Here is a 23635-nt window from a genome sequence, read left to right on the forward strand (position 1 = left end):
AAGTCTCTGTTTTTGTTTGTTCAGGTGTGATAAAGAGATTAAGGTTTCCTACACTGTCTACAACAGACTGTCTTTGCTACTGAAGTCGCTTCTTGCAATCACAAGAGTGACACCTGCATATAAACTATCCAGAAAGCAGGGGCATGACTATGTAATCCTATACAGGTAAAAAGGAATTTTTGAGCTGTTTGTAGTGTCCTAATTTTGTTATATTCTTCAAACAATATGCTAATAGTTTTCAATATATTTCCACTCAAAAGGTGAGTGTATATTCGAATGAATGTATAGAAAAATGGGTTCTACTTATTTTTAATTCATTCTCCAGAGGTGGGTGTCACTGGCACCTGTCACTCATAACACCTGAGTGGTTTGCTAGGCCACTTCACAGAAAATACATTAGCATGGGACTGGCGTCACATATAAGCCAAACCGGGTAAGGACGATATGTTTCCTTCTCTGAAGAGACATTAGTGAACCTGTTGGCTATTTACAACAAACCAACTGCTTCTTGCTCACTTCTTTTACTAAAACTTGCTTTTTTCCAGATTTTTAAAAACTGAATCCAACTTCACAAACTGCCATCGTGGGACTTGAACTCGCGTTCTGTGGTTTATTAGTCCAGGCCCCTGGATTACTAGTCCAGGAACATAACCACTATATTGCCATATCATTTGTCCAAAAACTGAAGTGCCTTAATACTGTTTTTGTTGTAATAGTGAATTTGTTGTGACAATTTTTCTTAAATGTAAATTTACAAGAAATCTAATATGATGGGATGCCGTGGATGACAGGCCGCTCTGACCTGTGTTTGAACCCAGCACAGATGAAAGGGACATCTGTCTTCTCTCCCAGTTAGATTTTGGGTTCAATGTAAAATTAGTCTGGGCATTCTCAGCACTGCTCAGCGCTTGAGTTTGATGAACTTGAAACCACAACAGAAAATTGCTTATAATTTGGTACTAACTTCATCATCTCACACAGACCACCGGGATGGCTGGTGCTAGAATGAGGAAGAAGAGCACCAGAGGAGTTAAAGGGAAGTGTCACTTGGGAGGAAGTACCTTTCAAATTTAAAGTGCCCCTCAAGACTGGATGAAAAAGTAATTTTGTACACTGTACAACCTAACGGAGAGGAGATATTTTAAACAATAGTTCTGTCATGACTGGGCTCATTACCAGAAAAAACTTGGTCAAATGATGTATCTGACGAGTCCATCTCTGGCTGCCTGCTGTCGAAGCTAGTAGGCAACCGGCATCCTTCTCCCGCCCGGCTATTTATCTTGGTGCCGTGCTCTACCTTTTAATCTCAGCTGGTACAAAGCTTCAACCTTGGGTTTGAGCTCCTGGATCGTCAATTCCTACTGAGATGATTAAGTGGGCCAGTTGAAAACGTCATCTGAGGGAGAGCCTTTACGTAGTTGTTCTCCTAAGGCTGCTTTTACAGAGCTGCAACAATTGAAATAGTCTGTGTGTAGAAAATAATCTTTCTTTCCATGGGAGGTGGAAATATTTTTCACAAAGTATTTCTTCAATTTCCTTGCGGCAGGATGATTTGTATTTCACTTTACCCACTTAAGTACCAACTGTGATTTGTGGTTTTTGTTTTCATTTTTCCAGGATATATTTTGGAGAAGTGCAGCTGAATGGCCTGGGTGAAGGTGTGTTTCTTAACTTTTGTATCCACCGATGATTGGATTTAAGAGTCTCTGTGCTGAATTTTCCCATCTGCCCCTAAGTGGCAAATTGCAGAATTCGAGGGTCGTCTTTTATTTCTGCTGGTGCAGATTCCCTAATACCCACTTCTGTGGAAAAACCAGCCCCACCTGTCCTTTGCAGGCCAACCTAATATACCATGTCCGAGCCAATTGCCTACTTAATGCCACTCCCTAGACAATTGCTGATTTTGGTGGAACATTGCAATGGTGAATATGGTGTGAAGGAAGCATTGTTTTTACCCTCACATCCACCAAAGTTGCAGGACACTAACTACATTGTACCTTTAAAAAAAAAGCAAAATATTGAGGATTCTGGAAATCTGAAATAGGAAAAGCTGGAAAACACTCAGCAGGTCAGGCAGCGCCTGTGGAGCGAGGAACCGAGTTAACGTTTCAGGTCGATAACCATGCATCCGAACATTACACCTTGGCCTAGAAATTGGGTTGGGGCGCAAAAGTCGCCTGAGCGCAGGATTTAGCGCAGCGATCGGAGTGATACCGATCGCCAGAAATTCAGTTTCAGTGCCCCTCGAGGGAGATGGGGCGAGGCTCGAGGCGCTCCGTGTCCCTCTTAGGGCGCTGAAACTGATTATCGCAGCGCAACGTGCCGCAGCGCCCCACGCTGCGGTACTGCAGGCCTTCCTCCCACTGTTAAGGGGGAGGTGCCTGCAACAGCGCGATCCCCGATCGCGAGTGCCGGCAAATGAGCCCGGCACCAAGGAGAAGTGCCGGGCTCTCTGGGAAACAGCCGGCAATGCCGCGGGGGTTAGGAGGCCGGGGACGGAGGTGCTGGCAGGCGGCCACCGAAAAAGCGGCCGCCCCGCATCTCCACCTTAACTTGCGTCGCTGCCGGCACAGTAAGGCCCGTGAACCGGGCGCGGGTAGCAAGCGGCGCAACTGCGGCGTTCGCTACCAAATATCGCGAACGGGGCACGAATGGGGCGCTGCGCCCACCGATGACGTCATCGGTGGCGGCGCAGCGCAATGCCTAACTCCACCATTAGCGCCCCTACTGAATATCGCCGGAGACGCAGCCAGTGGCGCTACAGCCACTGACTGCCTCTTTAGGCGCTAACAGGTGGCGCTACTCACCCAATTTCTCCCCCCTTGTGTTTTCTAAATTGTTTTGGGGATTTGGGCAGCACTGGCAAGATTATCGCTTGCCCACCTCTGGCTGCCTTGAGGGCAATAAGCGTTAACTGGCATTGTGGTACTGGAGTCACTTGTAGGCCAGAGCAGGTAGATGTTGCAAGCTCATTTCTCTGAAGGACGTTCGTATACTAGTTGGGTTTTTACAACAGCTCAGGCAGCTTTTGTAGTCATCCCTGGTGCCAGCCCACAAAATACCAATTTCACGCCTTGCCATGGGAGGATTTGAACTCGCAACCTGTAGGCTACTGTACCCATTTAAAGGGGAATTTCATGTAAAGTGCTTTCTTTGTGTGCTTCAAAGTAGACCTGTCCTATTCAAAATTTCATGCAGCGTCCAAGAATCTCTAGCTTTGGTAAGCTGACATTCTGAGTGGAGTCAGGTAGGAGGATCCCTACAAGTAATTTCTGCTAGCCAGCATTTGCTCAGTGGTTTTGTTTAAATACATGCTGCTTAGGAGCAGTTCCTTTTAATTTTAATTCTGTTCCATGCTTTTCTTTCAAAATTGTCCAATCCATAATGTTGTATTGAAAATCATCCTGGTTGGTTGGTCTGTTAGAAACATCTCCCAGTTGTTTGTGTCAGTGCCACACTTGTTAAGGTTGTGCTTCAAAACGTCCTTAAACACTTCCTGGGCTAAAAATTGAGTAGCGCCCCAATTGAGGCGCTAACTTCGCCGGGGCGCCCCCGCGCCGGAAATTGAGTGGTTGCGCCCCAAGAGGGAAGCGGGGCGCTACTGGAAGCGCCCCGCCTCCCTCTTGGGCGCTGCGAGTGAATATCGTGGCCTTCTTAAAGGGGAGGGGCCTTGTGCAGCGCGACCTGGGGCCCAGCTGGGCCCCCGGGGATTGGGAGTGCAGGCAAAAGAGCTCGGTACTCAAGAGAAGTGCCGGGCTCTTGGAGCGCAGCCAGCACTCCGCTGGGGGCGGGGGTTCAGGAGGCCGGGGACAGGAGTGCAGGCAGGTGCTGGCCCCGCACCTCGCCTTTAAATTGCGCCTCCCCGGCCACAGGTACACACCCCCCCCCCCCCCCGACCCCGTCGGACATAGCGTCCGGCGGTAAGTCAGGGGGCGCTCCCGAAGATCGTGGCCGGGGTGCTGCGCACACCAATGACTCCAGCGCCGCAGGACGCTACCGGTTAGCACCACCACTAACCTCCCGCTGAATTTTGCGGGAGGCGTGGGCAGTGCCGCACCCGGGCGCTAGTTGGTTTGCGCCCCACTTAGCGCCATCTTAAGGCGCTAATGGGTGGCGCAACCAACTGAATTTCCCCCCCCCCCCCCCCTCTGCCCAGCTGGTGAAAACTTAAATGGCTGTACAGGACCTGCTTGGAAACACTATCAACATATCCCACCCAGCGAAGCTACGCTTTTATTAGCAATGTCTCAGCACGGTTTGATTTATCACATTTTAGCACCTCATAATTGTTAATATGCATTTTGGTATATTTTTATGTAGTTAAAGTTTCAGGAATTGTCAGCAGTTCGCTTTACAAAATCTATTACTTGTGAAAAATATTCTGAGGAAGAGAGTACAGGATAGTTGCTTTTGTGATGAGGAAGCAATACCTGTAAAGATTTGGCAATCATTTGAAGTAATTTACACACTGAAGGAGCTTGAGTTCTTTCCATAATTTTACTTTTAGTACTCATTCTGTGGAACATTGCCCAGTGCAAACCACCAAAGCAGGCCAACAGGCCATTAGAGTTCTCTATACTCCTACCTACACAACCGTGAATTGTAATAGAGCATTAGTCTTAAAACCATTTTCCAAAATAATTTTTCTCTTAGGTTTTCAGACTGTACGGGTCGGAATGGTTGGAACCCCTGTCGGCACTATCACGCTGTCATGTGCGTACCGAACTAACCTGGCTTTCATGTCTGGCAGGTAAAGTGTGATACTGTCTTGAGTTTTATCTTGTACTGACGGAGCTGACGTGAGCAAGGTTAGGGTAAACCAGTTTGAATATGGTTTCAAAATTCCTCCATTTTGGGGGGGACTAATGCAAGGTTGAATGATTGTATTTGACACTCATGTTCAGATTACTATAAGCTTACGTGGTAATGCTGTACAGCATAATATTTTAAAAGAAAAGTTCATTAAAAATTGAACATTTAACTTTCCCAAAGAAACAAGAAAAATCGCAGTCTAACCGTTGGGGTACTACAATTGGATTCATGATCATGGCCTCGTGATCAGCCAGTGTTGTTGCCCCTGTTGACTCCTGCTGGAAATGCACATGTGTATGTAGTGAGTCAGTGTGCTCCAGTGTGATGCCCTGTGTAGTTGAATAGACTGCTAGCGCTCACTGTCCAATTGCAGTTATGAACAATGGCTACTTGAGTGAGATACTGGAGAGCTGCCTGCCCATGTGGAATTGTACCTCAACAATGGTCAGCACCTTCAGGACAAGATGTGAGAAAGGGAGAGAAATTTGAGAGTAGGGCAGAGAAGAAAACATTCCCAACACCAAGAATTATTTGTGTGATTTATGTAACACAATAGTTTGAAAGTAACATCTGAAGGCTGCACAAACTTGGAAGTATGAGAGATTTTTATGATATACACAGAGTAAATACTCTGAGAAATGTCAACATTTAATTGTGTGAAAGATCTTGCCTTTTAAAGGTGTGCATGTGAATTTGAGGAACTGAATAATTCTGCAATCTCTTGCTCATTAAGTTGGATTTTGGACAGAGGTTAGAAGCACTTCTCTTCTCAGGAAGTAAGTTATACTGTTGGAAAACCTTGGAGTTAAGTTTTGCTCTCCGTTCAATTCATCGTTGAAACCTAATTCAGCAAGAAGGACAACAAATAGCTGCTGTTTGTATAGCAACAGATTTTGGGTGGGGGGGGGGACTGAACATTCACCAGAAAATTACCTGGGATAAAGGGACTGAGTTATGAGAGACTGGGTAAATGAGTTGTATTCTCTGGAGATGAGGAGGTTAAGAGATGATCTGATTGAGGTGTTTAAAATAATGAAGGGGATTGACGGGGTAAATGGGGAATAGCTCCTCCCTCTAGTTGGAATCATGAACAAGGGGATATCATCAAATTAGAACTAAATTGGTTAAAAGTGAATTCAGAAAGAAACGTCTTCACACAAAAGGTTGTGTGAATACCTGTACAGAATTTACTGCCCAGTGTTTTTAAAAGGTCGCTAAATACTTAGGAAGCAAAATGTTGAGGGACATAAAGAAAGATCAAGAGCTGCCATGGATCAACGGTAAGAATTACCTGTTCTTGTACCTGTATTCTTGTAGGCTTTTTATCATGTCTGTTGCTCTAGCTGACCTACAGAAAGGACTTCACCGGGGTATTGGATTGGTTCCTTAACTGGCCATAATTTCAAAGTTTGCAGATGACACAAAACTTGGAAATGTAGTAATCCGTGAGGAGGATGGTAACAGACTTCAGGAGAACTTAGACTGGTGAAATGGGCAGACACATGACAGATGAAATTTAATGCAGAAAAGTGTGATGTGATTCAGTTTGGTAGGAAGGGTGAGGAGAGGCATTATAAACTAAATGGTACAATTTTAAAGGGGTATAGGAACAGAGAGACCTGGGGACAATATTTCCCCCAAAAAATTTTCTTGGATGCACAGCCCCTTTAAGAGGTTGCGCGGCCCATTGACAATTTCACGCATGCACGGAATTTAACACTGGGAAAGCTGGTCCCGGGCTGCGCGGGAGCGGCAGACAGCTGCGCAGCCTTGCCGCTGAGAGGGATCATTGCCTGGGGGTGTATGTATACAAGTCGTTGAAGGTGGCAGGACAAGTTGAGAAGGCTGTTAAAAAGGCATACATGTTTCAAGGGTTGATAAATAGAGGCACAGAGTACAAAAGCAAGGAAGTTATGCTAAACCTTTATAAAATACTGCTTAGGCCCCAGCTGGAGTATTGTGGCCAATTCTGGGCACCACGTTTTAGGAAGGATGTCAAGACCTCCATGAGGGGGCACAGGAAATTCACTAGAATGGTACCAGGGATGAAAGAGTTCAGTGGAGAGACTAGAGAAACTGGCATTGTTCTCCTTAGAGCAGAGAAGATTAAGAGAAGGTTTGATAGCAGAGCTCAAACTCATGAAGGGTTTTGAGAGAGTAAATAAGGAGAAACTGTTTCCAGTGACAGAAGGGTCGGTAACCAGACGGCACAGGTTTAAGGTAATTGGCAAACAAAAAGGCGACATGAGAAAAATAAAATTACATGGCGAGTTGTCATGATCGGGAATGCACTGCCTGAAAGGGTGCTGGAAGCAGATTCAATAATAACCTTCAAAAGGAAATTGGGTAAGTACTTGAAAAGGAAAAATGTGCAAGGCTACGGGGAAAGAGCAGGGGAATGGGACTAACTGGATGGCTCTTTCAAAGAGCTAGCACCGGTGCAATGGGCCGAGTGGCCTCCGCCTGTGCTGTATCATTCCATGATTCTAAGTTTTTTATTTTATTAAATCATAGCCTCTGAGGAAAAGAGATGTAATATTTTCATTTTAAAAAATGACTCACTTATGAAGAGTTTGAAGTACAGAACATCTAGGTGGTTAATTTGGGATGTAAACCCAGAGTATTTAGGCTGAGGGTACAGTTTCTGGATAACGCATCCTGATATTGCAATCATTCGGCATACCTTATGTCCTTACCTCCCAATCAGGAACAAGAATTGTTTATCAACTAGATTTCTTGTTCAACATCGTGTTTTCAGTCTAGCTGGGTAATTCTATGGGAATAGAACAAGTACCTGAGTAGGGGAGAGAAAAGTGTCATCTGATTGAGAATGAGATAGAATTCAAGGTGGAATCTGTTGTAAACCACCAAATGACCCAGGAGAAATGAAGTGCAAGATGCCATGTAGACCTCACCCAGGATATTGTCACTGTTGGTTCCAGTAAGCAGAATAGTTTAAAATAAAAACTGGTCATACAGTACAAACACAAAAGGTTATGAAATAATGACTATCGTTATCATGTTTCACTCAGCTGTGGGATGATCATTACTGTGCTATGCAAGTGCCATTAATATTTTACCTACAAAGATACAAGTCTCCAAAACTGCCAATACTTGTATTCATCTCGACACCCCTGAGCTGCCTAACTGTCAGTGGAGGTGTGAAATATTACCCTAGATGTTTCCAATTGTCTAACTATCATCCCAAATGCAATTCTGACATAAACTGTCAAACTTAGACCTGTTGAGGCTAATGTCAGTTGTAATACATTGTGGGGTGGTTTTTCAGCACCAATGGATGATGTTTTAACCTGGAAAGGATTGGAATCATCTTTGTCACTCCATTCTTCATTTATAGTTCTAACATCAGAATAATGTGCATCTCTTTGCCCCCTCTCTGGAAATTACTGAAGGGTTTTGAAAATAACATTTGGAATGAGTATGGCAAACTTGCACAAAAATTACCTCCTTCCCACCCAACTCCTCCAGTAATTTTAAAATCTTGTTTGTATATTTACTTGTTCCACTGTTTGAAACATTAAACAAATGGAAATATATCACACCTTTAAGATGCATTGGTCACCATTACTGGCTTTGAAATTCTGGCCCCATAGTGTACAGAATATGTGTCCTGTCAATGTCCTGTTCTGTAATAACTGTCGCCTTGAATTACATTTTAGGATAGTGATTTTTAATGAACCGACCCTTTAAGTGTTTGAATACAGCAGATTTCACTTAGTTGCATAAAATTATAAGAATCAATAAAGACTATTCAGTCCTTTAGACTGATGTGGCAACTGTGATATTCTTGCAGGAAATTATCTCCATTTTTAGGTTTTGCGCTAGTTGATCTCTTCGGCTCAGCATCACAGGTCACTCCTGTAAGCAGACCTTGTGTTCAGTATAATCCAGGATTTCAGAGTGTACCTTTTACTGTCCAATATCTAGTTAAACAGTAGTGTGACCCAGGGATTATAACAGGGAACCCTTACTGCGTAGACCGGCTACTGTAGTATTGCACATGCTGACACATAGGCCCCGATATTTACGGGGAGGAGAGGAGGAAGCGCGGTGGGTAAACCGGCCGGAAATGCAGGTAATGCAGAGATCATGCCAAATTTAACGGCAGGACCTCATTAAAAAATGTTGTCGCTGTTTCACAGCTGACAACCAGCCAGATTGAGAGGCTGACGGGCTGCTGTGCGGGAAAGCCTGCGGCACCAGGTCGCAGCCAGTGAGCAGAAGAGAGGATGGGGGGAAAGAGATCGGAAAAGCCTTGGAGAGATCGGAAAGGTCGGTCGTAAATCGGAGGCTTTGGGGTGATCAGAAATTCGAGGCACTCCTGCTCCTCTTTGCCTACAAGCAGTGCTGGAAAGGCACTTGCCTACTGGATCCGGCTGTCCTCTGCCTCCCTTCACCTGACCTACATGTGATTCCAGACCCACAGTAATGTGATTGACTCTTAACTACCCTCTGAAATGGCTTAGCAAGCCACTCAATTGTATCAGGCGGCTCACCACCACCTTCTCTCGAGCAATTAGAGCTGGGCAAAAAATGCCAGCCTTGCCAGCGACGCCCACATGCTGTGAACAAATACATTTTTAAAAAATAGAGAGATGGGGGAGGTATATTTTTCCTGCACTGTTGTCCTTTTGCAGAATTTTAACAATTTATACATTTAGATAGCATGCGGGCAAGGAAAAAATGAAATGAAATAATGAAAAAAGTCAATTTTTAAAATCAAACCTGTTTCTTGTCATTTGTTTTACAGGGCAGACTTATGCTGGTTTAATGTACTGTACCAGCAAATATTGGCAGCACAACAGCTTAAAAATAATTTTAGTCTAGTCTGAGGGTTAAACATTGGCCCGTATTTTCCGATGCCTACGGGTGTGTAAATGCCGATTTCAGGCATACGCTGAAAACCGGCATTTCCAATCTGTCAACCGATCAGACGCCTGCCCTGGAGAAGGGCCTCTGCGGGCAGAGAGTTCCGCTTTCTGGAGAACCTCCGCCTGCAGAAAACCCTTAAAAATCTTACCTGCTTTTACCAGCGTAAGAGTTGAAAAAAGTAATTAAAAAAAAGATTTTTTTTTCACTCATTTATAATTTTTTAATAGTTTTTTTTAAAAAAGGTGTTTATTTTTAGCCCCGTTAATTGTTTTTCCAAAAATTACATTTTTGTTAAAATTACATTAAATTTAATATTTTAAAAATGTGATTTAAAAAAAAAAAAAAAAATTATTTATTTAATGTTTTAGTGTCTTTTTGGGGTGATCTCCATTCATACTTTTGACAGATAGGCCTGTCAAATATATGAAGGGAGATTCCCTTCGCCTATTGGCTGGCCTGGCCCACGTGATCCCAAGGACGCTTGCGAACTGCCTGCGCCCCTGGGATACCTGGGCCCTGTGCATTTCAACTGTGGAGAGGCCCAGGAGCGGAAGTGTCTGGACCTCGGGAGCCCTCGGCTAAGTTCATAGATTTTTTTCTGATAGGAGGCATCTGCACGCAGTGAGCCTCCTATTGGAAATTACGGGCCATTATGTAAATATACAACACTGATTCAAAGACTCTTCCTATAAAATAGCTGTATTCAGTTAAGCAGGTAAGATTTACATAAACTGCATCAGTACTTTATAAGCTCACTCAAGCAGGTTTTAAACATTGCTCAATTAAATGGGCTCTATCAGAGTTAACACGTCTTCAACATGTTTCGCATTGAAAGTTTTAGAATAATGAATTGCAAACTGTTCACCATAAACTTGCCGCAATTAAAAATTGTTAACCAAGTACGCTGATGTCTCCCACTGGCACTAAATTAAACCCAAACACACATTTGGAACAAAATGTCTATATCGTAGCTTCACCAGGATGATACCAGAGATGAGAAACGATAGTTACGAGGATAGACTTGAAATACTCCTTCCACTTGGACCAGAGAAGGCTAAGGAGATTTAATATCAGGTTCAACATTAGTTTAAAGTTTCAAAGGCTTTTGATACATTTCATAGGGAACAACTATGTTCTCTGGTTGGAGAATCAGTGAAAAGGAGTCATCCAATTTAAAATTGTCACCGAGAGTGAGGACCGAGATTAGGAGAAATTTATTTACAGTATTGGAGTATGGAATACTTTGCCACAGAAAGTGTTTGAGGCAGAGACTATTGTGTCGTTTAAGGGAAAACTGGATAAATATTTTAAGCAGAGGGGCATATAGGGCTATGTACAGAGAGTGGGGCACATCGATTAGTTTTGGATTGCTCTGCTACAGAGCCTACATGGACGTGATGGGTGAAATGGCCAGCCTCCTGTGCTGTAAACTGAGTATTATCAAAACTGCATATTTATAAATGTGAAGTGAATTCAAGGCTGTAATCTATTCTTGTGGATCAGAAGACTGCTTTTTAAAAAGTACTTTCATTATTCTTCATGTAAATCATCTCCATTCCATGATCCACAAAGGATGACATTCCCTCCATTTTTTTCTTTTCTCCACCATCCATCCCAAGGCAGGAAGATGTCACATCCTTTGCTCAGTGCCTTGACAATGTGTGGCTCAGATTGAGAGAGTGGAACAGAAATAGAACTTTGGTGCAACCGCATTCCATGGCTCTGAATGTTAGTGCATTGTTAATGTTAGTGCAACCTTATCCAATGGTTGCTTTGCAATTGCTATATGGGTGGAGAATTGATGCACTCTATTGGGGATAAATACCTCTAGAATACCAATAAACCTTAAATGCTTCTTTTTGACATAAAACACAACTGCGGGAAGGCACATGGATTCTTTCCCCATTTCATTGTACTTAAAGAAGTACAATTTGTTTTCTCCTTTGGAAACACATCCCTGTCAACTGGGTCTGTTTTAATTTTTCTCATCTGTTATTGGTTGTGTTCTGTTTTTGTTGTGAAAGACAAACAAATCGATCTCTACCATTTTATCTGTGTCGCCATACAGTTTCTTGTGATTCAATGGCATTTGGCTTAAGAGGCTTTTTGCCATGGTTTATTAATGAATAACCATTATTCATATGACTTTGAATAGCTCTGGTTATTCCTCTTCATGTGCTATATTTGTTTTAATGTTGTTCAGATGACCATTTTGGAAAAGTGGACTCTCTCTTACTAGGCTCGCCCATCATCCCATTGCTTAACATTTTCCATGGCCGGTTAAGTTGACCAAGGGACATATATGGTTGTCATTTTTAGGAGCTCTCTTAAGTTATAATTTTTACTTTGAATTATTTCACAGGCAGCTGGAGCGGACCCAGCCAATCATGGGGATTATCATAGACCACTTTGTAGATCGTCCCTATAGTGGATCTTCACCACTACACCCATGTAACTACAGGTGGGATAGCAACAATAGTCATTAAGTATAAAGAACACATTGTTAGCTGTACTGTGGAATCAAGATATCAGTTTAGGTAACTTATTCAAGTTAACAGTAGACCCCATTCTGATGCATAAAATTGACCAGAATTCAATCTTAATTTAGTTTTAGGCTAAGATGCTTTGGGGAAATTGAATTGTCTTTAATGGTCATGGGGCGTGCTTCTGATTTTTGTGGTTGAGACAGTGTAGAGGGTAGTGGTTGAGACTCTGCTTCACACCAATGCTACATTTGACAGTGGGTTCAAATCTGAAAAATATTTAATTTCCCAACTTGCAACTTAATATAAATTTTTAAAAAGCAAAATGAAGACAATTCATCGTCGTTGTTTTCTTTTCACAGTTTTTGTGTTCATTTCATCTTCCATGCTTTTTGTTTCTAATTATTCCTTTGTTTTTTAGATTTAGGTAAAGGGCACCAGTTAATGCTTATTTATCCTTCTTGGTATTGGACTAAAATTACAAATGTGCACTTCTAAGCCATGTCCATGTAGGCCACTACATTATAGTACTACATTCTCTAAAGCACTGGTGTGTAAATGTGCAGAAGAATAGAGAACCAGCAACAGCTGACAGTACTGAATGGTAATTCCAAGAAAAATAGGAGTTATTCGGTGTTGTCATTTTAGAATTGTCAAAGTAAGTTTCTTCTGCCAGCTTTGTAATTATGAGGCCCTGAGGTGGTTTAAGCTGGACCATAATTTGGAGTGGGGCCCAGTTCCACTGGGTCTCAATCTATTTTTAATGTAGAAACTTTATGCCAGAAATGGGGACAAGCACATTGTGCGTCCGCCCATTGCTGACGTCAGAGGAAGATGTGGAATGCGTGGGATGGCATCGCCAGCCAGTAATCCTATCAGTCCTGCCTCCTTTATCCCAAATACAAATTTCTCCTGCATCATGCTGATGCCTGCAAGCTGTAATATATCCAGGTGGAAGTGTGGCTCACAGTGCCAGTTTCTTCACAGCTGTTAATCACTGCTTTAAAAAACATTTTGATCTTTTTTGACCAAAATGGCCTGTCCTTCCCAATCCCTTCCCCCCCCGCCCCCCGCCAAACAACAGAACAGCAAGATGCCGCTGTGAAATCCTGGCCCACTACAAGAACACCAGGAATGGCATGGCGGTCTACTGCTTTCATGCAAATTAATCCAATCCCAGGATTTGAGGTGGGATCAGAGGCGCAAGACCCATCCCACCGCATTTCTGGCAATGGAGGTGCCCCCCAGAAATTTTGGAATCTATAATTTTCTCTGTGTGCACCATTTTGAAAGCCAGGAATTGTCCATGACTCAACCCTGAACTAAAACTGAAAATAGCTGAATTAACTTGAAACAATTGTAAAGGCTTGCTATTACTCTTATTAATGTTAGATCAGAGTAATATCGCGTCTTTACTATCGAGGGAGGAGGCAAGTCAAAGTATTGCGACAACATTAAGCCATCACCAGCAGCAGTATGCAGAATATACTTAGTACATGAAAAAGAGGTCATCAAACCAGTAAGTTGGATAGGTTGAAGTTTCTCCTGTTTTTCAGTGAGAATTTGCATTGATCCTCTCTGTTTCAATGTAATACAAATTGTTAAATGTTATTGGGGAGAATGCAAATGGAAAATTGCCTAATATAGTGCATTGAAAAAAAAGGTTAGCGGTACTTCTGTAGTGTGATAGTATGCTGCCTCAACATATTGGGACAAGGAGTCTAGCCAGTGATCCCCAATATATTCAGTTGCTTGCCTAGGGCCGACTGTTGGAACAGGAGGTGGCAGCCATTTAAAGGTCAGGTGCATCCCCATGGTGGAGGTGGAAAGTTGAAGGCAGAATTGTGCTAGTTGCCAGTTAAGAATATTGGGAAGCAGCTTATGAGTTGGCTGCTGTTTCAGCTGAAGAATGATAGGAGGTTTGGGAAAACATAAACTGCTGATATCGGTTAAGAGACCATCCAGCTCCTGAGTGTGTTACAGGTATGAAGTATACACTTATTATCTATCTGTTCTTATTCTTGTATTATCCTATTTTTTCATCATGTTATCTTGTGTTACTGGACTGTGCTGGCAATGGCCTCAGAAGTGCTAGGATATACATTTTCAGAGAAATTACCATATTTCCGTGGCAACTCAAAGCCTATTTAAGGTTTTATATTTTTAATATTCTGCTGCATTTTTATTTATATTAGGTTCAACATTAATATTGCCTCTGCTTTTCCAATTGCAAAATAATTAAGCTGTCATGCAGAGATCCTTGGCCCCTTTTTGAGCCCATTTCACTTAACTCCATATAGAGGTAGGTTTCTGGCTTTTTTTTCCCCCTCCAAGTCTCCCTGAATCATGCATCTTGCCCTACTTGGAGAACAGGATGGTGACCTATTCTCTGATTTCAACTAGTGCAGCTCCATGACCAGGCACTAGGAGTTGTGTGAGAGGGGGCCAGAGGATTGGTATTTCAATTTCCTTTCTTCTTTGTGTGAAACCAACAACTTCTGCTTAGTGTGTTTGCCTCATTATCAGCTGTTTAAGCTGGCTTTGATGCCCTTGTCCTCAGTAATGCCCTTACTCTCCCTCATCTTAGTTATTCCTCTTGGTACAGCCCCATGTTCTCTCCCTCAAGTGCAAGGGGCACAGATTTGAGCGTATATCGCTCAATCTGGCTGCACTACAACGCTCAACAGTCCAGGATGACCCTGAAAATGAAGATATCCCCCGCCCCCCCCCCCCCCCCCCCCGGCTTCTTTTCTGCACTACCAACTGTCTCCTTAAACCTCTCTCCCCTGCCACCTCCATCTGCCATGCAAGGGGCTCATGGACTTGTGCCATTAAAATTGAGACCATCCATTCAGCTTCCTCTGCCACATTTCATCCCCCCCCCCCCCCCTTTCCCTTGCCCATCAAGGCAAACCTCCCCCAGCTATCCTTGCCCTAGCCCTGAACCTGCATCTTTCTCTAGTTTCTTTCCTATCTCCCTACATGTCCACTGTGAGCTCATTTTGTCCACGAGATCCATCTCCTGCTCCCTTGACCCCATTCGGACTAAACTGCTGAAAATGCTGGAAAAACTCAGCAGGCCAGGCAACATCCGTGGAGAGAAATTAAAAGTCGACGTTTTGGGTTGAAACCCTTTTTCAAAACTGGAAAGGAAATAAAATAGATCGAAGGCAGGGCTGCGATAGAACAAAAGAGAAGTAAAAGAGACATTAAGAGGTATTCAAAACCAGACGAGATGGTGATAGGACAGTGGAGACAAAAGACGGCTCAGATTAGGTGTGAAGTGTACTGGCAGAAAGAGAGACAGCTGCCGTGTGGGAAAGAGGGGGAAAAAAAGGAAAGGGGGGGGGGGAAGGGAAAACCCTAAACAAAGGGGTGGGAAAGAAATATACAAGTAAAAATGTAATAGGGGCCGAGGTTATGATCTGAAATTGTTGAACTTGGTATTGAGTCCGGAAGGCTGCAAAGTGCCTAATCGGAAGATGTTTGCGGAACACCTCCGTTCAGTCCGTAAGGGTGACCCCGAGCTTCCGGTTGCCTGTCATTTTAATTCACCGCTCCATTCCCACTTGGACCTCACCGTCCTTGGCCTCTTGCATTGTTTCACGGAAGCTCAACATAAACTCGAGGAACAGCACCTCATCTTCCGATTAGGCACTTTGCAGCCTTCCGGACTCAATATCGAGTTCAACAATTTCAGATCATAACCTCGGCCCCCATTACATTTTTACTTATATATTCTTTTTTCCACCCCTTTGTTTTGGGTCTTCCCTTTCCCCCACCCTTTCCTTGTTTTTCTCTCTCCCACATGGCAGCTGTTTCTCATCCTGCCAGTACACTTCACACCTAATCTGAGCCATCCTTGTCGTCTATGTCCTATTACCATCTCGTCTGGTTTTGAATACCTCTTAATGTCTCTTTATTTCTCTTTTGTTCTATCGCAGCCCTGCCTTCGATCTATTTTATTTCCTTTCCAGTTTTGAAAAAGGGTTTCAACCCGAAACGTCGACTTTTAATTTCTCTCCACGGATGTTGCCTGGCCTGCTGAGTTTTTCCAGCATTTTCTGTTGTTATTTCGGATTTCCAGCATCTGCAGTATTTTGCTATCAGACTAAACTGCTAACCACCTATCTTTCCTGCCTGACTCCCATGCTCGCTATCATTGTAAATGTTTCCCTCCCTTCCTTTCAAAAGAGCCATCATTACCCATCTCCTCAAAAAACCCATGCTGACCCTTTTGTCCTTGTGAACTACCACCTCATCTCCAACCTCCCTTTCTGCTCCAAAGTCCTTGAACATGTCGCCTCCCAAATCCATGCCCATTTTTCCCACAACTCTTTTTTTTGAATCTCGCCAATCAGGTTTCCCCCTCTGCCACAGCACTGAAAATGCCATAATCAAAACCACAAATGGCATCCTCTGTGACTGTGATTGTGACACTGTCGCTCCTCATCATTCTTAAGCTCTCTGCAGCCTTTGATATGATCTACCACACCGTCCTCCTTCAACATCTCTACTCCATTCTCCAGCTCATTTGGGACTCTCGCTTGGTTCCACTCTTACCTATTCAATCATAGTCAGAGCATCTTCAGCAATGGTTTCTCTTCTCACCTCCGAACTATTACCTCGAGAGACTTCCAAGGATCTATCCCCAGTCCCTTCCTTTTTCTCATATACATGCTGCTCCTTGGCAACATCAGGCGCTGACATGGGATCAGGTTCCATGTGTTGTCAGACTGCCCTCCTGGATGAGCCGCAATTTCCTCCAGTTAAACATTGGGAAGAGCAAAACCTTTTAGTGTGACCCCCGCCACCAAAAACTCCGTACCCTCGCTACCAATTTCATCTGGGTCCAGTGTCCTATATCTAACCTTATATCCTCTCCATCAAAGACGGTCCATTTCCTCCTCCTCCTTACCACCACCCTTCCCCGCCCCTGCCTCAGCCTGTTTGTCATTTCCAGACTCAATCATTTCCGTGCCATCCTGGCCGGCCTCTTATCCTCCACACTCCAGCTCATCCAAAACTGCTGGCCATATCTTATCCTGTACCAAGTCCCACTCATCCATCATCCCTGTTCTTTCTGACCTACATTGGTTTGCAGTCCCTCAAATTAAAAATTCTCTTCCTCACGTTGAAATTCTATCATGGCCTTGCTCCTTCCTATCTCTGAAACCTTCTCCAGCCCTACAACTCTGACTTCTTACTATTCCCCATTCTTTTCGCCCCATTGGTGGCTGTACCTTCGGCCGTCTAGGCCCTATGCTTTGGAATTTCCTCCTTGCTCCTCTCCACCTCCCTCTCCTTTTAAGACCCTCCTTAAATCTCACTTCTTTGACCAAGCTTTCAGTCAGCCCTCCTAATATCTCCTCCTTTGACTTAGTATCAATTTTTGTCTGATTGTGCTTCTGTGAAGTGCCTTGGGATGTTTTTCTACTTTAAAGGCACAATACAAATACAAGTTGTTGTTATGTTGCTAGCTGAGCGTGATGCTGGTGCTGCCCTGTGGATATACAGATGGGAGGAGGGGTGGGTTTAATGATCTTCCAGGGCTACTGCTTAGTCCCACATTAGCCAGTGCTGGTGTCCATTGCATGAGAAGTGGCACATGCCTTTCCTTCTGTGTCTGGAGCTTACAATTTTCAGAGGAAGCTAAAAAAGTAGCCAGGATGGAGGACTTTGGGCAGCCCATAACCCACCTGAAGTCTGGGCAAGTTTCAGGGTTGCACATTTGAGATTGGCTACTCAGAGTGGAGAAACCTGAATATGAACCTGCATTCTACTCTGTGGCACCTTTTATTGGAGGTAGTCTTGACAAGACTTCCTCGCAGAAAGATTGCAACTCAGTCCAGAATAAGTCTTCCCAGTTCATAGTTCCTAAGTGTGGGATGCTTATGACAAAAAGTAGCTTCAGGTATATATCCAGATCAAAATGGGCTTTTATAAAACCTCAAGTGTACCAGCAGAGGTTATAAACTTTCTCTCTGCAGTAGAAACCCAGTCCCCACTCCCACACACTATCCCGCAGACAGTGCTGGCTGGGGTGGAGTGGAACCGTTCTCTGCGGAGGCACCTCTCTAATTGGCTGCAGGTTGACTCTCCCACTGTTGCAGATTTTTCTTGTTCCATTTCTGGGTTATTTAAAGTCTGCGTTAACACGTGGCTGGATTGCATTTGAGATGTTGTATGGATTCTGCCACTACCTGCAAAATGGTAAATGCCAATATTCCATGTGGCAGCTGTGATCCCTTGACATGAGGTGCAGAAGTTTGGCCTGCAAAAATGGTTAATTCAAGTGCAGCATTCTTGTTTTTCTGCATAATTAACAACTTGCTAAAGAAATTTCACCTTTCCAGGGCATATATTACAACGGATTTGTAAGAACCCCATTAGGTACAGAGAAAAGTGTCCTTTCTGTTTCTTGTTAAGAGGGCTTTCACTCCTTGGTATTTTAGAGGTAATAGTAATAAGGACTGAAGTCGAGGCTGTTGTTGTTCTGCAATTCCAAGCTGTGGAATTTCTTCCCTTCTGTTTTTTCCTTTTCCTACTTCTCGCTCTCCCTGCCAGCTTTCCCCATTGTAAGTGTGTTGGAATGATTACCTGGTGTTCGACAAATGCCAATCCTGCAATACCCATTGATTCTCAGCTTGTTGATCCGCAGCTATTTCCCATTTATGCAGTTTACCTGCTAAACATGACTTTCAATTATCTAACCCCATTGATTTCAGCTCATTTTTTGCAGAAGCCCTGTTGTTCAGCTCAACCTCTGTATTCTAAATGAGTAAAGTGCAACTGTTTACAATTTGTAAATCCTTTTTATTGCCCAGCCCTGGTTGCTCTGATATGCTGGTGGTAGGCTGTCTTCATCATGGTGATTGTTTTTATAACAGAGTGGCTTGCTAAATCACTTCAGAGGGCACGAAGAGTCAACTAGGTAGAGTGGGACAGGTAGGGGTGGCAGGTGACATTAGTGAACCACATGGCTTTTTATGACAATCTGGTAGTATGGTAACCACAGCAAAGGTATTTTTTCTGTTCTAAAAGTCTAACAATCTATTTTTTAGTTTGTTTAACGTGGCAGTGACCCAAGCAAGTGGTATTGAATGTAACGCCAACTGGTTGCTGTATCTGTCTGTCAACAAGAAGCGCTGCTTTCACCGTCACTTCAAGCATACTATGAGATAATGTTATACTTTTTAAACTCTAATTTGACATGGGAAAACATAATTTGAACAGTACCTTTTTAATGTTTAGGCTCTGCGCAATATACTAGGAGATACAATGTTGTAAATACCAGTTCACAAAATGAAAAACCACCATTTTGGCTAGATTGCACTTCAGACACAGCTGTCTCACCTGACGAAGTGAAAGCTCAGGTTAGACACCTAGGTGCTAAGTGACACCTATTCCTGTAAACGGCTGGACTGTGCAATGGGAGGCCAGACACTGAGCAGAGTAAACTAGTTTTAAACAGTTTAAAGTACAGTATTATCTAAAGAAAAGGCATTGTTTTTATGCAGTATTTTAAAAATGTAAAATCGAGACGTCCCCCAAAACTGAACAGACTTGCTACAAAATTTGCATTTTCATGCTGCAGAATTTGGTTAAGCTTACCACAGAATTCTAGGCTCCCTAGTTATATTAATCCCATTCATGAGGACTTGAAGCTTTGGATGCGTTGTATTGTTCATCAAAACTTTGAAGTGAGAACTGGGCTGGAGAAGCACAGTAGTTACTAGGGAATTAGATCGTAGTGAAATTTATAAATAACCCTTAACAAAATGCTTCAAGTTATAGCATAGCATAGATGCAAATCTGAGTAAAGTTTATCTCTAAGTACAGTTTTGACAGTGTGGAAAAAGTGCACAAAGTAGATCAAATTGTTCATTGTTGATGGTTTCTGCAGGGCACCTGGTGAAGACGATGCAGGGACTTTTCCTTTTGTGGAAGACTCCCAGGAAGTCTGCACCACTTCTTTCTCTACTTCTCCTCCCTCACAGGTAAGGACCAGAAAACAGCCTATCCTGTTTATAACTGATTCATGAAATGCTGTACTAGCCCAGTTTCTTTCTAGGTTACAGACTCAGCAGGTCACAGTGGCAGTCTTCCACAGTACTTGAATGGAATAGGTTAAAAATCTAATCAACCCAAATCAGTTGTAATAACTTGAGGTGTCTAATTGATCTCCGGGTCTTTACTTATATGGGAGTATATATGGATTGGGCACACTGTGTCTGCTTGTGAGCAGCGATTGGTGCTTTGATTGGTTGAAGGGACAGGGGTCGCTAGTTCTGTACTCTGATTGGCTTAAAGTGCTGTACAACACTATATAACAATACATCACAAAAACACAAGACTTTTATGTTGATCTAGTTATCTATTATTAAAGCTTTACACGAGGCATTTTTGTAATGCTAGCTATGTCTATAAAAAGCAGATGTACGAATTTATTGCTGAATCTAAAACCAAGCCCAACTTGGCATAGTCCATTGTACATGAATGTCTTCTAAATGCAGTACTTTCCATTTGTCAGTGTATACATTCCCAATATTAACGTATTTGTGAATGATACACGGCACACCCCAGAATTATTCACTGATGTTTTTTCAACCTACATCACTAATATTTGAGTATGTAGTTGGGCAGAGGATATGTTCTACACCAGTCAAATGAATAACATAAATGTCCTATAACTCCCCAAACCTTACTTCCTGGTACACTGTTGCATTGAACAAGCTACTACACAAATTTCCCCCACCCCATTCCAAAATTGGAGATGGATCAGAAAGGTAGATGCAAATCCCTCCGCAATTAGCTTGTAGAACATTAAGTTTAGTGATCCATGCAGTCCATTCTGATATCGCATTGAGACACTCACAAATATTTACAGCTGCTGAGTGTCACAATGGGAATGACAATAACAGAAACTTTGACAGACTAAATTGGTTCAATATAAAGCCGGTAAAAAGGCAACCGTCTCCAAGCAAGTTGTATGCAGTGTACTTCATAATGCCACCTATATGGCTTGGTAAACATAGAAACATAGAGATAGGAACAGGAGTAGGCCATTCGGCCCTTCGAGCCTGCTCCGCCATTCAATGAGATCATGGCTGATCTTCGTCTGAGATCATAGCTGATCTTACCAGTTCAGTACCCCGTCCCCGCCTTTTCTCCGTAACCCTTAATCCCCTTAGCCTTCAGAAATATATCCAATTCTCTCTTGAAAATATTTATTGAATTAGCCTTCACAGCCCTCTGTGGCAGGGAATTCCACAGGCTCACCACTCTTTGAGTGAAGAAATTCTTCCTCATCTCTGTTTTAAATGATTTGCCCGCTATTTTTAGACTGTGGCCCCTGGTTCTGTGCTCCCCTGCCATTGGAAACATTCTCTCTGAATTCAGCCTGTCCAGGCCTGCCATAATTTTATATGTTTCGATGAGATCCCCTCTCAATCTTCTAAACTCCAGTGAGTACAAGCCCAAACTATTCAATCTCTCCTCGTAGGTCATTCCCGCCATTCCAGGTATCAGCCTGGTGAATCGCCGCTGCACTCTTTCCATGGCAAGAACATCCTTCCGCAGATGGGGCGACCAAAACTGTACACAATACTCCAGATGCGGTCTCACCAGCACCTTGTACAGCTGTAGTAAGGTATCCCTATTCCTATACTCGAACCCCCTTGATATGAAGGCCAACATACCATTTGCCTTCTTAATCGCCTGTTGCACCTGCATGCTCTCCTTCAGTGACTGGTGCACAAGAACACCCAGGTCCCTCTGCACTTCCCCATCTCCCAATCTATTGCCATTTAGATAATAATCCACCCTCCTGTTTTTACCCCCAAAGTGGATAACCTCGCATTTATCCACATTATAGTGCATCTGCCACGTATCCGCCCATTCCCCCAACCTGTCCAAATCGCACTGTAGCCTCCTGACATCCTCATCAGAGCCCACCCCTCCTCCTAGTTTAGTGTCGTCAGCGAATTTGGAAATATTGCATCCAATTCCCTGATCCAGATCATTTATATATATTGTGAACAGCTGGGGTCCCAGGACAGATCCTTGCGGCACCCCGCTGGTCACTGCCTGCCACTCCGAAAACGAGCCGTTTATTCCAACTCTCTGTTTTCTATCCGCCAGCCAGTTCTCTATCCACGTTAATACTTTGCCCCCAATCCCATGAGCCTTAATTTTGCATGATAATCTTTTGTGTGGAACCTTATCGAAGGCTTTCTGGAAGTCAAGGTACACCACATCCACTGGCTCTCCCCCATCTATTTTACCAGTTACTTCCTCAAAAAATTCCAGCAGATTAGTCAAACACGATTTACCCTTTGTAAATCCATGTTGACTCTGTCCGATCCTTTCCCCATTTGTCAAGTGCTCCGCTATTTTATCCTTAATAATGGACTCTAGCATTTTGCCCACAACCGATGTAAGGCTTACTGGTCTATAATTCCCTGCTTTCTCTCTACCCCCCTTTTTAAATATTGGGGTAACATTAGCTACCCTCCAATCCACGGGTACTGTTCCCGAGTCAATGGAGTTCCGGAAGATGATCCTTAGAGCATCTGCTATCTCCAGGGCCACCTCCTTAAGTACCCTAGGATGTAGTTTATCAGGCCCCGGGGATTTGTCGGCCTTCAGTCCCCTCAACTTACCCAACACCATATCCCTAGAGATACTAATTTCTGTCAGCTCCTCCCTCTCATTAGTCCCTATGTTTGTCGATATTCCTGGGAGGTTATTTGTGTCCTCCTTTGTGAATACAGAACCAAAGTATGAGTTTAATTGGTCTGCCATTTCCTTATTCTCCATTATATATTCTCCCGAATCGGACTGCAAGGGACCGACTTGGGATTTTACCAGTCTTTTCCTCCTGATATACTGATAAAAGCTTTTGCAGTCTGTCTTTATGTTTGCTGCAAGTTTACTTTCGTATTCTATTTTCCCCTTCCTGATTAATCCCTTTGTCCTCTTTTGCTGTATCCTGTACTGCCCCCAATCTTCCGGTCTGGTGCTTTTTTTTGCCAGTTGATATGCCCTTTTTTTTAATTTTATGCTGTCCCTAATTTCCCTCGTTATCCACGGTTGAGTCACCTTTTTAGGTTTATTTTTATGCCAAACCGGTATAAACATGTTCTGGAATTCTTCCATTCTATCTTTGAATGCTTGCCATTGTCTATCCACTGTCAATCCCCCCAGAAACACCACCCAATCAATCTTACCCAATTCCCGTCTCATACCCTCGTAATTCCCTTTATTTAAGTTCTGGACCTTAGTCTCTGATTCAATTTCCTCACTCTCCATCTCGACTGAGAGCTCGATCATATTATGATCGCTCTGACCCAAGGGGCCTCGTACAAGAAGATTGCTGATAAGTCCCTTCTCATTGCACAATACCCAGTCTAAAATGGCCTGATCTCGAGTCGGCTCCTCGACAT

General features: G+C 43.4%; 1 protein-coding gene across 7 annotated transcripts in view; it reads left to right on the forward strand.

The window, feature by feature from the left end:
* atg13 (ATG13 autophagy related 13 homolog (S. cerevisiae)) overlaps positions 1-23635 on the forward strand; it is a 108411-nt gene that overhangs the window by 30076 nt on the left and 54700 nt on the right. For 4 of the 7 annotated variants that reach the window (XM_086007609.1, XM_086007611.1, XM_086007610.1 and 1 more), the window contains exons 6-10: positions 25-165; positions 1618-1658; positions 4654-4750; positions 12068-12166; positions 20095-20188. In XM_086007609.1, the coding sequence (XP_085863735.1) occupies positions 25-165; positions 1618-1658; positions 4654-4750; positions 12068-12166; positions 20095-20188 (472 nt within the window). The remainder of the gene's footprint in view (positions 1-24; positions 166-1617; positions 1659-4653; positions 4751-12067; positions 12167-20094; positions 20189-23635) is intronic. The other 3 variants (XM_086007612.1, XM_086007615.1, XM_086007613.1) reach the window with 2 other exon arrangements.

The sequence above is a fragment of the Somniosus microcephalus genome, chromosome 15, assembly GCF_052327205.1.
Source record: "Somniosus microcephalus isolate GS21.2 chromosome 15, FLI_Smic_1.0, whole genome shotgun sequence".
Lineage (NCBI taxonomy): Eukaryota > Metazoa > Chordata > Chondrichthyes > Squaliformes > Somniosidae > Somniosus > Somniosus microcephalus.